At 55.7% G+C, this 14,756-nt stretch overlaps 1 protein-coding gene across 3 annotated transcripts in view; it reads right to left on the bottom strand.

The window, feature by feature from the left end:
• SLC8A2 (solute carrier family 8 member A2) overlaps positions 1-12,606 on the bottom strand; it is a 73,218-nt gene extending 60,612 nt beyond the window's left edge. Inside the window, exons 1-2 of one of the 3 annotated variants that reach the window (XM_073321702.1) lie at positions 12,467-12,554; positions 243-652 (exon numbers count right to left, since the gene is read on the bottom strand). Coding sequence is in view for 1 of the 3 variants with exons in the window: in XM_073321701.1 (XP_073177802.1) it covers positions 12,467-12,533 (67 nt within the window). In the remaining 2 variants the exon portion in view is untranslated. Of the gene's footprint in view, positions 1-242; positions 653-10,655; positions 10,729-12,466 lie in introns of those variants that run through there. The other 2 variants (XM_073321701.1, XM_073321704.1) reach the window with 2 other exon arrangements.
• Between the last annotated feature and the right edge of the window lie 2,150 nt (positions 12,607-14,756).

The raw sequence follows: 14,756 nt of genomic DNA, 5'->3' as shown, positions 1-14,756 counted from the left end.
GTGGGCGAACGCTAGGCCCCTCCCATAGCAACGCCGCCGTTTCCACGGCAACGGGAGACAGGAACGGGCTATAAAAAGGCGAAAGAAACGAAGGAATGTGAAAATAGAAACCCTGATGGCTCACGGGACTGGCTACCCGCCGACACCTCTCCCGCCCCCCGTCCCTCCAGCGCGGGCCCGGGGCTCGCCCCCAGCACGGTCACCACTGAGCTTCCCGCTAGCTTTAATGTATTTATCCTCACAGCATGCTGGGGCCAGACCCCCGGCTGGTGTCAATCCGCCGTAACTCCATGGCAGTCCATGGGGCCAGACCCCCAGCTGGTGTCAATCAGCCAGAGCTCCACGGGAGTCCATGGGGCCAGACCCCCAGGTGGTGTCAATCAGCCGTAACTCCACGGGAGTCCATGGGGCCAGACCCCCGGGTGGCGTCAATCAGCCAGAGCTCCATCGAAGTGGACGAAGCTTTGCCCACCGACACCAGCTGCGGATTTGGCCCGGGGTCTCTCTCACCCAAGGCAGCTTCCCCTGAAAGCCCAGCCGCGGGGCTGTCCGGTGCTCCCGGAGCCAGGGAGCTGCCTGGGGAAACGTGGCTCCAGCCCCTAGCTGCGCTAGGCCCGAAAAACAGGCATCTCCGTCTCCAGCGCCAACATTCCTGTAATTAATTTAATAGCCTCATTAACAGTGCCAGGGTGAAACATCAATTAAACAGTCCAGGAGGCTCATTCTGCGACAATGGGATTGTATTCGTTTTCCCCCTTTTGGAGTGGCGGGTTCCCGGCTTTTAATAGACGCTTTAATCAGGCTTTGTAACTCACACAAAAGGTCCCACTCGCACAGCCTCAGCTTCCCATCGGGATGTCAGGCCGGGCTCTCTGCACCATGAGCTCTCTGCTTGGGGCTGAGGCTGGGGGAGGGATGAGCTGCATCTGGTCCCATGCAGGGGGTGGGGATCCTGGAAAGCCCTGGAGAGGGGCGATGGGCTGGCACCCCGGAGAGCTGGGTCTGATGCTCAGCTGTGCCAGTCTTTGGACTGAAGCTGGGACTGGATTATGGGGGATGGATCACTCGATAATTGCCCTGTTCTGTTCATTCCCTCTGAAGCACCTGGCACTGTCAGGGACAGGATACTGGGCTAGACGGACCACTGGTCTGACCCACTATGGCCGTTTTTAGGCAAACTCCCCTATGTGACCTTGGACATTTCACTTCACTTCCCTGGGCCTCAGTTTCCCCCCCCCCCGTAACATGAGGGTAATAATTCTCTCTCGTTGAGTTAGATTTGAGGCTCCCGGGGGCAGGGGCTGTGTCTCGCCATGTATCCGTGAAGCGCCTGGCACAGTTCAGGACCTGATCTCAGCTGAGGAGGATTAAGTAATAAAAGCCGCAAGTCACTGCGTGGGTAAGCGCAGGGGCTCCAGAGTTTAAGGAGGGTGTTGGGGGGAGTTCCTATGATCTGGTTCCCACCTGTAGCTTTAATGTGGCAAGGTAACTCCCTGGGAATGCACCTCCCTGTCCTATCCAGAGAGAGCGCCGTCCATTAACAGGTGCTCTGGGCTCCATCTGAGACACCAGGGATTCAAACATCCATTGCCCTGAACATCCCCAGAGCACATGTAACTGGGGCGGGTGGATCAGCGTCGCCGCAGGAAACCTGCTTCCTACCAGAGATCAATAGCTGGTCTCAGACTTGTGCACCATGTTGGACCACATCTTAATAGAGAGATCACCCACCCGCACAGTCTCCTCGCCAGCGTGAATCCACAACGACCTGTGAGCCACCAGGGACGGGGCCGAGACCCACCAAACTACTGCAAGCAGCTGGGAACCTCCAACTCATTGCAGCAGCTAAGAATCAACAAGGCATTGTATACAACTGGGAACCACCAGCTGCTTCCCCTTTGACAGCTATTGTCTCATGCTCTCTGCAGACCCAGGCAGATGCTGCTGCACCGATTACACTCAAGGCAGGTCACATTTTCAATCTTTTCTCGACAAACATGAGGGCTAGAAATGTATTGGTTTAATGATCGTCAAGTGCCTGCCATAATCACGTGACTGCAGGAGCTAGGGCACTAGACACCAGAATAATGACCGTACATTAATCCAGCCCTGCCTCTAGTTATCTGAGACAGTAGCTGTGACGGGCAGAGCTGCCCCAAGTCTAACTGATGCAGGGACATTTGCCTGAGTCTGCAGAGAGCCTGAGACAACAGCAGTGTCATTAGATTGTGGGTTCCTTGGAGCAGGGATGGTCTTCCTTCAGTGTTTGGAAAGTGCCTGGCACATGAAATATAATCAGTTGTGATAATAATAACCATCGCTACCACTATGGACTAGTTAGTAAGTACATTCAGTATCGCCATGGTTACCATACCTCTTCCCTAGCAACACAGGGCCAGAATCTGCCACGCTTGCTCATGCTGAGAGTTACTTTTCCTCCTCAACTAGGGTACCAATCTCCTTGGGAAGACTCAAGAACTAACAAACCACTTGTTCTGAGTAGAGGCTGTAGAACGTGGCTAATAATAAGCCCCAGTTTTCTCCTGATTTGCTGCACGTGCCCCATTACGACGGGCCGGTGGAACTCATTGCCACAAGATGTCACCAAGGTCATTAAAAATGGCTGTTGGTTTTGGGATGCCATAATTGTTGGGTGAGCAAGATGGGATGCCTTAAAGAGGTCTGATTGTCAAAGGGTGGGCACCCAGCACTGCCTGGAAATCTTGAGTGGTTTATATTATAATCATAGTATTTATAAGCACTTGTCATCAGTAGATTGCAAAGCACTTTCAAAGGAGGGTGATATCATTGTCCCCATTTTTACAGAGGAGAAAACTGAGGCCCAGAGCAGGGAAAGGACTCACCCAAGCAGGCCAGTGCTAGAACCCACATTTCCAACATCACAATCCAGTCCTCTAACCACTAGGCCACACATAAATCAAACGATGGGATAACCAGCCCCCAGCCAAGGCAGGTCCCCTCCTGACCTGCGATCGTTTGAGATCAGCCCATGAGCTGAAGCAGGGGGTTTTAGAGCCCCGCAAAACCTCTGGATTGAGTTGGTTTCTGGAATATTTACTGTTCTGGCTCTGAATTTCCTTGTTACCCATACAAACATCCAAACCTTGTTCTCAGAGCTGCTAAGCTCGTACACCATGATTTTCACAAGTGACGAGTGAAAAGACGCACGGGAAGGGGCCAGATATTCGGACTAGCCCTGGTCCTTTGCAGGACAGAGGGCAAAGAGCTAGGAGCAAACGATACTGACAGATCGAGAGCAGCGCCCTGGTTAAACCGCGCTTGGTGCCCCTGGGAACAGCAAACCCGACGCGCCATCATCTCTCCCTCTTCCTCTCTAAAGACGTTGCCAGTGACGGACATCCTGAACCAGCTGGCGAGCTGTGGACATTAACGTTTCACTGGGTTTGAAAGCGTGCTCTCGAAAGCCCGAGTAGAACTTGCCGGTGTATTTATAGACTAGGGCGGGGCGTGCCTCCTGCATGTCATGCCAGTTGTGATACCGCCTGCTGCTGGCTTCTTTTCCTCCAGCTTGGCGGTAGCGGCCGGCCTAGTAGCCCAGGAAGCAGACACGGGGCAGCAGCAGTGCGAGGCTTCTGCGTGCAGTTAGACCCTCCCGTCGCAGGGGGATGCAAGAGGACATGCTTGGACGAGCAGTCACCTGCAGGGAGTGAAGCTGGGACCGCTGGATCCAACAGCGCGAGGCACCAGTGCCTGGCCTCAATGCCCCAGCTTCTACAGCGCAACGGCTGCAGTGGACTTGTAAACCTCGGCCAGCCCCTAGAGGGGGACAGAGAGGCACACGGTGTGAATGCAGTTCACGCATGTCCCCCTGGCCGGGGAAGGATCTCTGTTCCTGGATTAGCCACCAGAGAGGGATCGAGAGGAAGGATGGTGCAATGGTTAGAGCACCAGCTGGGGACTTTCCTCGGCTCCAAGGCCAGAAGGAAGCGGTGTGAGCACCTGGCCTGACCTCCTGCGTCGCATCGGCCATCGGAGGCCCACAAAATAATTTCTGGAGCAGATCTCAAAAAACATCCCACCTGGATTTAAACGTTCCCTGGGCTGGAGACTCGACCACGGTGCTGGGTAAGTTGCTCCATTGGGTAATTCCCCTCCTTGTTAAAAACAGACAGCTTTCCTGTCTGAATTTGTCTAGCCTCAGAACTATACATATACAATGCTGGCTGGTAACAGCTAATTTAGACCCCGAAGGAGAGATCTTGGAGTCATTGTGGATATTTCTCTGAAAACATCCACTCAATGTGCAGCAGCCGTCAAAAAAGCAAACAGGATGCTGGGAATAATTAAGAAGGGGACAGATAATAGGACAGAAAATATTATATCGCCTCTATATAAATCCATGGGATGCCCACAGCTTGAATACTGCGTGTGGATGTGGTCGCCCCATCTCAAAAAAGATAGACTGGAATTGGAAAAGGTTCAGAAAAGGACAATAAAAATGACTGGGGGTATGGAATGGCTTCCGTATGAGGAGAGATTAATAAAACTGGGACTTGTCAGCTTGGAAAAGAGATGGCTAAGGGGGGATATGATAAAGGCCTATAAAATCATGATGGTTGCGGACAAAGTAAAGAAGGAAATGTTGTTTACTCCTTCCATAGCACTAGAACTAGGGGTCACCCAATGAAATTAATAGGCAGCAGGTTTAAAACAAACCAAAGGAAGTATTTCTTCACACAACGCACAGGGAGTTCCAACCTGTGGAACTCCTTGCCAGAGGATGTTGTGAAGGCCAAGACTATAACAAGGTTAAAAAAAGAACTAGGTAAGTTCATGGAAGACAGATCCATCAATGGCTATTAGCCAGGATGGGCAGGGATGGTGTCCCTAGCCTCTGGTTGCCAGAAGCTGGGAATGGGTGACAGGGGATGGATCACTTGGTGATTCCCTGTTCTGTTCATTCCCTCTGGGGCACTTGGCACTGGCCGCTGTCGGAAGACAGGACATTGGGCTGGATGGACCTTTGGTCTGACCCAGTCTGGCCGTTCTTATGTTTTTCAACTTCCAGTCACTGGGACCTGTTAGATCGAAGAGGCCGTGATCAAATCTTGACAGGCCTGAGTTCAAGTCACCTGCTTTCTGGGTCACCCTGGCCAGGTCTCTTCCCTGCCTCAGAAGGGGTTGGAAGGATAAATACGGTAACGGTTGGGGGCTACTCAGATCCTGGGGGAACATGGGCCATTGAAGTACCTTTGATTAGTGGGGAACAGCTCCCTGGGGGGATGCTCTATTCTGAAATGAAAGTGACTTGATTCTGGAATAATTACTCCCATCACAAAGCTCTGATGGAATTGCGTTCAGAATGGAGTGTCCACATGGAGGAGTTATTCTGGATTAGCATTGCCGCTCAATTTTCCCTGTGTAGACAAGCCCCGAGCGTTTAAAGTTTGACACCCTTCGATCTGTTGGGAAACCCCGGCCATTCGATCTGTTTTAGAGCTAGGCAAACTGAAGTGCAGAGTGAGGGGAGTGACCGGCCAAGGTCACATGTGGCAAAGGCAGGATGGAAACCCAGATCTCTTAGGGCCCAGGGCCTTAATCGCAAGGTTGTGCGTTTTTATTCCCAGACGTTTCAAAACAACAGCAAGTGGGAGGGAGGGAGGGAGGGAAGGAGAGAGAGAGGGAAGGTGCGCGCCCGGGTTCCTGCAGCGATTTATTGTAGGAGCTACATTTTTCATGCACTTTGCAGGGGGGAGAGGAAACACTTCTCCCTGACAGCTGTTCCTCCCTCGAGCCAGTGGGGGGTCCAAATGTACAACAATTGATGCTCCACAGAGGACGAGCGACCTAATGGTCAGAGCAAGGGACCTTCTTCTTCATTGTCTTGCACCTTGTGCAGCCATTTACCTGGGGGCAAAATGCTCCCGGAGGAACTGGTCGCTTCGGCCCCGCGCTCTGCACCAGCTCAGGGCAATGCAGACTCAGGGCCCAGAGGCTGGGTGCTGTTCTGGACTCTTGGAGGGAGTTATTTATAGCAGAGGACCAGGAATCAAAGCCCCTTGGTACCATTCTGGCTACGAGAGGGAGAGAGGTCTAGTGGTTAGAGCAGGGGACTCCTGGGTTTTAGCATCAGGTCTGGGAGTGCGATCTAGGAGTGGGAGCAAGGGAGGGTTTGGGGAGACAGGACTCCTAGGTTCTGTTCGTATCTCTGCCATGGCAAACAGCTTCCCAGCTCTGGGAGGCTGGGTGGTCATGTGGTTAGAACAAGAGGGGGACTAGGAGTCAGGACTCCTGGGTTTTAGCTCCAGAACTGGGAGCTGGGTGCTGTCTAGGAGTTAGAGCAAGAGAGGGTTTGGGGCGATATCCCCACTTCAGTAACGAAATAAGCACCTTCCCGAGACCGGGCACTCTGAAAATCAGCCAGCGCTCAGTCTGTTATTCACGCTCCTGTAAACTGTTCCTCAGCACCCTCTGTGGAGAGAACGCTTGTTGCCCCCTTGACTAGCTCTGCTCGGGCTCCAAAGCCCCCAGATCACCGGCAGATCCTTCAGTTCGTCCTGATCGCAGCACGACTGCCGTGATCGGCTGGGTGGAAGGCTGATTTGGAGCTCAGTCTCCTGATGCAGCCTGCGGTTAGTTTTGGGGGAGCAGGCGCAGGATGCGGGGGGGGGGGGCAAAGGTTTAGGCAGGGAAACCTTTAAGCCCATTTGGATCAGACAGCTGGGTGCCAAGCCAGAGGGACCTGACAGCATTTCTCCAAGCACCAAGGTCTAGTCTATAAGGGGCAACTCCACCTTGGGAAGGGACTGAGCTAGGTGGGACTTAATGGGGCTAATTTCCATGACGAGTGGTGGGGGTAAATGAAAGCCAAATTTGGCCTTGGGCGCCGGCTGCTTCGCCCTTCCCTGGTGGGTTTCAAGAAGTGTGTGGGCAAAGCAGGGCGGGATCCTCTCCTGCTGGAGGTCTGGTGGGCCACAGGCTGCATGGCCATGGAGCGTGGGAGCCTGGCTTAGAGCCGAGGGAGTATTACTGTACCACAGCAGCCTCTGTTGAAAAGAGACCAGCTGAAGTGCTAACCTAGGTTTGATTAAAAAGGAAAATAGGGTAGGAACCTGGATTAACGCAAAAAAGCCAGTTGCACTAGATACAACTGGGGCCGGGGCCTGGAACCGTGAGGAGCAGCGGCCGCTCCGACCTACACCTGCCACCCCTTCCCCCTGCCTCCCTGCTCGCTTGGGTTACTGGGCTGGCTGCCGGGGTAACTGGGCGAAATTTCCTGGCCTGTGCAATGCAGGTCAGCCTGGACGATCCAGTGGTCCTGGCTGGCTTCATAAGCTACGAAGCCCATTGGGAGCGGTTCTGCACCTTGTGGAATTATCTGCACCAGCCCACTTGGGACAGGAGCAACCGGGTTCCAGCCCTACTGCACAGCGGTCTGAGGGGCTGTGCAGCGTGGACCGGGGGGAGATCAGAGCCCCCAGCGAGTGCTGTCACTGATAGAAGCAGGAGAGGAAGTGGAGGAGAATTCCCATACTCCGGGAGGAGGGGAATACGGGGAGGCAAAGCTAACTCTGAGATGTGGGGATGGGTCGTCGGCAAGGGGGACTGCACACACCACCACCGCATCTCAAAGCACGAGAGGCTGAGCTGAAAGAGCCAGCTCACACTGCTCCACGGCAGGGGGTGCAGAGTCCCACTACTGCAATTTACTATCATCCCGGGGACACAGGTGAGGAAGTATTTTGATCTTGACTGTGCCTCTTTAAAACCATGCTTCTGCAGCATAGGACTGCCTCGCTGGGTGCCCAATTACAGCTGGATCCTAGGGCTCCAGGCTACTGTAATATAACTAATGAGGGCCCATATAATGACCGGTTAGTACAGGAGCCTTTCCCTACAGCCCTTGGCACAGTCCTGTTTTATGAAGGTTAAGAGGCGACTTATCCCAGGCTGTAAGTACCTAGACAGGGAACAGAGATGTGATAACCGAGGGCTCTTCCCTCTAGCAGGGGAAGGATCCAATGGTTGGAAGTTGAAACTAGCTGAATTCAGACTGGAACTAAGGTGCAAATGGTTAGCAGTGAGGATACGTAAGCCATGGAACAACCTACCAAAGGCTGTGGCAGAATCCACTTCTCCCTCACTGGGCCTGATTAAATCAAGACAGGTTGATTTTCTAAGAGATCTGCTCTGATTCAAACAGGAATTAATGCTGGGAAGTCGTCGGGCCTGTGTTATATCTAGGCCCGGCAGAATTCCATTTTCGTTTTTTTGCAATTTTGGCAGAGAACATGGATGTTTATGTCTAAACAGTTTTCTGTTTTTATCAATTTAAATGTTCACAGTTCCAGGAAACTATGCAGGGGGGAGGTCAGACAATTATTTAATGGCAGTAGATGTGGAGATTCAAAAAGTAAAGGGCTTTATAACCGTTAAAAGACAAATTGTCAACACATCCAAAGTAAATCTTCTTTGGTCAAACCCAAATAAGTTTTCAAGCAGCATTTTTCTTCCTTTGCCTCTCCATACATTTCTTTGAAATATTTGTCCTCAGTTTGTGTGGATACAGTGAAATCGACACTTACTGACACCAATAAAAATCTAATTTTCCAAGGCCAGTGATACAGGAGGTTAGAGTAGATGATCCCAGTGGTCACTCTGACCTGAGATAAATCTCTCAGAGCGTGGGGTTTCCACTCCAGTGGAAGAGGCTTCCTCCGACACCCGCTCTACGTATTCCCTGTAATGCAGCTGTTACGAGTCCCCGACACAGCCATCATCCCTAAGGCCTGGCGTCTCAGCTAAAACGCTCTGGCAGAGTCGGACTTGCCCACACGCAGACAGCGACAGGGCTAGCTATTCCAGAGTAGCTCTCCCCGTGGATGGCCTAGTCCAGATTCATTCATGCGCTTCCAAAGCGGACCGGGCGATCTCCTGGAACAGAGCGTCCACTCGGGGGAGCTATTGCAGAATGGCCTATTTCACAACGGCTATTCCAGTCGGTGTCACCCTGTAGACAAAACCTTGCCACTGAGAATCAGGTCCCTCACAACACACTCGGATTATGAACACTGAGCTCCTTTAATTCCCTGCCCTCACCCCTTAACCACCCTGAGCTCTGTCCTCCTAGTGCCCCCAGTTTGTCTCCAGCTTGTGTAGGCCAGTGAGGAGCCCACAAGTGAGCAGGGTATTACAGGGGGCGGTTACCCCAGAGAAGGGGCCAACACCTCCACACCCACAAATCGCATTGGCCTTTATCGCATCACACACTCAGATCAAATCTGTGCCCCAATGTCCCGCCGTGAGTAAAAGCACAGGTCCAAACCCTGACACTGTCTGTTCTGCCGCAGAGGACCCCCGGGGTGTCACAGAGAAGCCAGCAGATGGATTTCACCCAGCGTCGGCATCCGATTCCTTTCCTGGTTCCGCTAACTCAGGATAACACTGTCCCCCGACACAGAGCAAGCCAGATGCCAATCAGCAAAACAGGCTCTGGTGGGGCCCCAGGATTTTGAAGTGGCTGATGAAATGTTAGCTGCCGATTAAATCAAAGTGTGAAAATGTTGCAAGGACCTGGCTGTGAGGGCAAGTCGCACATATTACACGGGCACAGAATTCAGTGCATTACCATGCCCATGAACCCAGGTCAGTACGTTACACACACGCACACATGAATCCAGTTCTTTATAATACGCACACATCCATAAACCCAGCTCACGGCGGTATTCTATTGTGTACGCGTAGATTCACGAGCATGCATACCACTGCTCTCTACCAGACAGAAGCAGGGCAGCTCGGAGGTGCACCGTAACCCCCATGCTGCTAACAACACCCCCCACGTGTCTCCTTGAGCTCAGGCGGTCGGGCCGGGGCTTTTAGAGCCGAAGTATGAGTGCCCTGTTCCCATTGGCACTGGGTCTTTCCCACAGGCCGCAGCATGTCAGCGGCCACAGATTTGCTACCATACTTTGCGGGGCACGGCAGGAAGAGGGTGGGTTATTTGACTTCTTCTGAAGACAGCTTGAATCACTAGATGTAATTGCACAAAAAAGGCTCCCACTCTCTGAAAACACATCTGCCCCGATTCCAGCCGAACAGATCCACACGCACCACGTCGAGCGGCGAAGGCTCGTTGGCTGGGGGGGCCGTCGAGGGGAGTTTCCCACAATCTTCACCTCAAGGGACCAAATGCATCACTGGTGTAATCCCAGTGGCATCAATGGGGGCCAGATCCCCAGCTGGCACAAAGCGGTTTCGCTCCCTTGCCAACAATGGATCCATTGGATCCTGTCTGTGGCTCTAACCCATGATGTTACTCAGCTGTTGCTCTTTTGAGGTCAATGGGGCCAGATCCCCGGCAGGTGTAAATCAGTGCCACGCCGCTGAAGTCAACCCAGCTGAGCCAGTTTACGCCATGGTCCAATGGCTCTAAAACCGTTAGCCCCTACAGGAGCGAAAAAGACCTTTAGCTGTCACCACCGAGTGACAGGTACAGGGCTGTCCCTCCTACGCATTTCCAGCTCCCTCCTTTCCGGTCCCCAGGGCGTGGGAAAGAGCTGGCCTCTCTTCCCAGGCTTCGGAGGAGAAGAGGAGTACGCTTCTGTTTCAATTCCGGGTGACTCTTTTTGCTAAGCTGGGTACTATTTTTTATCTAGCAACGTGGATGTACTTACAGTGAGAGTCAAGCCCATTGCAAATAAACACACAGGCTCAGGCCTGGCTCATTCCTCCAGCGGCACCCGCCAGCCCCAGCTGAGATCAGGGCCCCGTCATGCCAGGCACTGTACAGGCGGAGTGAGAGAAAGAGCTCCCAGGCTAACCAGCCCGCCACGGAAGAGACAGCCTTGAAAACAGGATTTCCGGCTGATCCTGCCGTGTTACCAAAGGAGAATCTTGCCCAAGTCCCACAGACTCCGGGATAATGTCTGGAGACAATGTAACTGTATTCTTAATTCAGGTTGAAGGTGGCTTCCTAAGGTAAAACCCAGTTTTCAGGGAGCCTAACTTCTACCATGCTGTGAAATGTTACCGCCCTCTATCTTCTCACCGTGTAAATGATACGCACGGGGCCAGATCCTCGGCTGGTGCAAAGCCGCACCGTTGTGCTGGTTTCAATGGCACGAAGCTGACTTACATCAGCCGGGGGATCTGGCCCCACTGACTCCAGTCGGGTAACACCAAGTTACACCCGCTGGGGATCTGACGCGATTGACTCGAATGGAGTCAGATCCTTTTCACACCAGCTGCAGCTCTGGTCCCACAGACTCCGTGGCGTGACGCCAATTTACACCTGCTGGGAGCTAGCCAGCAGCAAATAATTCAAAGTTATTTCACCTGCTGGGCTTTCCCAGTGCATCTTGGTTTCTATCTTTTGGAGCGTAACCCCTGGAGGGTCGGGTCTGCTGCCTACCACACGCTGTCAGCACTTTAATCATCATCCTATTTCTTACGACCTGAATTTCTAAAGCGTGCACCGCTGCAGAGGGGAGGAAACCCATCGGATCTCTTCGGCTACATTTTCAGAGCTAAATCCCTCTCTGGCCCAGTTCAGCCCGGCCACCACTGACATGGACGGCGCCACTTTTCGCCAGCTGAGGATTTGGCCCCTGCCGGTTCAAAAGCGCGTTTCGCTGCCTGGGAAATCAAGCCGATTCTGGCAGAACACCTGTCCCCAAACATAACGGGCACGCTGCGGGCCTGCCACGCCGCTCCGTCCCATTCAAATCGCCCCTGTTCCAAACACAGGAACCCTTCTCTGGGGCAGCAACATGCACTTTCCAATCAAACGTGGGCGCTAGCATCCCGCTGGCGAATGCAACGAGAAGACCCATGGGCCGCTGGCATTGGGTGGCCCCCTTCGGAGCAGGGCACAGACTGGACATGGAGCAGGCGGGTAAAGGCACCAGGTGGGTCCAGGAGCCGGGGAAGACAGTGGAAGTTTACAGGGGAATTTTAAAAAATGGATTCTGATTATTAAACGGTCGGGAGGAGCCCTGGCAGGATCCATCCCAAGCCGGGGAGGGAGGGGAGATGGTGGGGGATTGTTTTCTGCCGAGGCATCGGTTGCAAATCTAACACTGCACAAGACGGGGGGGGGGGCAGGTTCTCAGGGGGCGTCAGCTCCCTTTGTGCCAGCTATAGAATCTGCTCCCCCCCCCCCCCCCCGGGACTATAAGGAGAAACCCACTGAATAGGGGAGAGTGGGGGGGAGGCGGTAGGTTGCAGGAGGTGGGAAAAGGAGCTGAGATGTCAAGGTAACGGAGAGACAGGGGCACGCAAGTGATTTGCTGGTGGAAAATCCAGCACCCCCCCACACACACACACAGGGCAGCTGCCCCCCCAGCCCACTCCCCCCCCCATACACACCCTGCTCCCAGAGCCTCCAGCAAAGAAGCCAGAGGGAAAACCTGCAAGCACCATCCAGTCACCAGCACCCGCCCCCCCACCATGTGTCCAAGCTGCCCCCCCCCGCCCCCCCGCATACCTGGGGGTCTGCTCCTCTCTCTCCTCCCCACCTCGAGCCTGGGGCTGACCGCGAGCTCCGAAGGCATCAAGTTACTTCTCCATGATCGCCGCCTGGCAGGGCTGGGGCTGCGTGCGGGGGGGGGGGGGGGCCGCTCCAGCTGCCGGCTCGCTCCGAGACGCGCCCCCGCCCCCCAGCCCCCGCCCTTGCAGCCGGCCGGAGCCCGCCCAGTGTGGGGGGCGGAGCGCGGGGCGGGTCCTGGGGAAAAAGGGGGCACGGGGAGAGCTTGGACAGAGGCCGGGCGGCCAGCACCCAGGGGCGGGGGGGGGGGGCGATGCCCAGCACCCAGGGGCGGGGATCCCAGTCCCAGGGAAAGGGGATCTTGGCAGAGAGGGGGCCCGGAGCTCCCGAGAATTCAGCACCTCACAGTGCCGGACAGCTCCCCCCCCCCACACACACACACCCCGCCAGTGCAGGACAGCTCCCCCCCCACACACACACACACCCCGCCACTGCAGGACAGCTCCCCCCACACACACACACCCCGCCAGTGCAGGACAGCCCCCCCCACACACACACACCCCGCCAGTGCAGGACAGCTCCCCCCCCCACACACACCCCGCCAGTGCAGGACAGCTCCCCCCCCACACACACACCCCCCGCCAGTGCAGGACAGCTCCCCCCCCACACACACACACCCCACCAGTGCAGGACAGCTCCCCCCACACACACACACACCCCGCCACTGCAGGACAGCTCCCCCCCCACACACACACACCCCACCAGTGCAGGACAGCTCCCCCCACACACACACACACCCCGCCAGTGCAGGACAGCTTCCCCCCCACACACACCCCACCAGTGCAGGACAGCTTCCCCCACACACACACACACCCCGCCAGTGCAGGACAGCTCCCCCCCCACACACACACCCCGCCAGTGCAGGACAGCTCCCCCCCACACACACACACCCCGCCAGTGCAGGACAGCTCCCCCCACACACACACACCCCCGCCAGTGCAGGACAGCTCCCCCCACACACACACACCCCCCGCCAGTGCAGGACAGCTCCCCCCCACACACACACACACCCCGCCACTGCAGGACAGCTCCCCCCCCACACACACACACCCGCCAGTGCAGGACAGCTCCCCCCCACACACACACACCCCGCCAGTGCAGGACAGCTTCCCCCCACACACACACACACCCCGCCAGTGCAGGACAGCTCCCCCCCACACACACACACACCCCACCAGTGCAGGACAGCTCCCCCCCACACACACACACCCCGCCAGTGCAGGACAGCTCCCCCCCCACACACACACCCCCCGCCAGTGCAGGACAGCTCCCCCCCCACACACACACACCCCGCCAGTGCAGGACAGCTCCCCACACACACACACACCCCGCCAGTGCAGGACAGCTCCCCCCCACACACACACACCCCGCCAGTGCAGGACAGCTCCCCACACACACACACCCCGCCAGTGCAGGACAGCTCCCCCCCCACACACACACACCCCGCCAGTGCAGGACAGCTCCCCCCCCACACACACACACACGCCCACCAGTGCAGGACAGCTCCCCCACACACACACCCCGCCAGTGCAGGACAGCTCCCCCCCCCACACACACACACCCCACCAGTGCAGGACAGCTCCCCACACACACACACCCCGCCAGTGCAGGACAGCTCCCCCCCACACACACACAGCCCCGCCAGTGCAGGACAGCTCCCCCCCACACACACACACACAATGCAGGACAGATCCCAGCTTCCCCCCACACACACACACACACAATGCAGGACAGATCCCAGCTTCCCCCCCACACACACACACACAGTGCAGGACAGATCCCAGCTTCCCCCCCCACACACACACACACAATGCAGGACAGATCCCAGCTTCCCCCCACACACACACACAGAGTGCAGGACAGATCCCAGCTCCCCCCCCCACACACACACAATGCAGGACAGATCCCAGCTCCCCCCCACACACACACACACAATGCAGGACAGATCCCAGCTCCCCCCCACACACACACACACAATGCAGGACAGATCCCAGCTTCCCCCCACACACACACACAGAGTGCAGGACAGATCCCAGCTCCCCCCCCCCACACACACACAATGCAGGACAGATCCCAGCTCCCCCCCACACACACACACACAATGCAGGACAGATCCCAGCTCCCCCCCACACACACACACACAATGCAGGACAGATCCCAGCTCCCCCCCACACACACACACACAGTGCAGGACAGATCCCAGCTCCCCCCCACACACACACACACAATG

Source organism: Lepidochelys kempii, chromosome 23 (genome assembly GCF_965140265.1).
Source record: "Lepidochelys kempii isolate rLepKem1 chromosome 23, rLepKem1.hap2, whole genome shotgun sequence".
In the NCBI taxonomy this organism is placed as follows: Eukaryota; Metazoa; Chordata; order Testudines; family Cheloniidae; genus Lepidochelys; species Lepidochelys kempii.
Note: the sequence above shows the minus strand (reverse complement) of the source record. Positions and strands in the feature narration are given on the sequence as shown.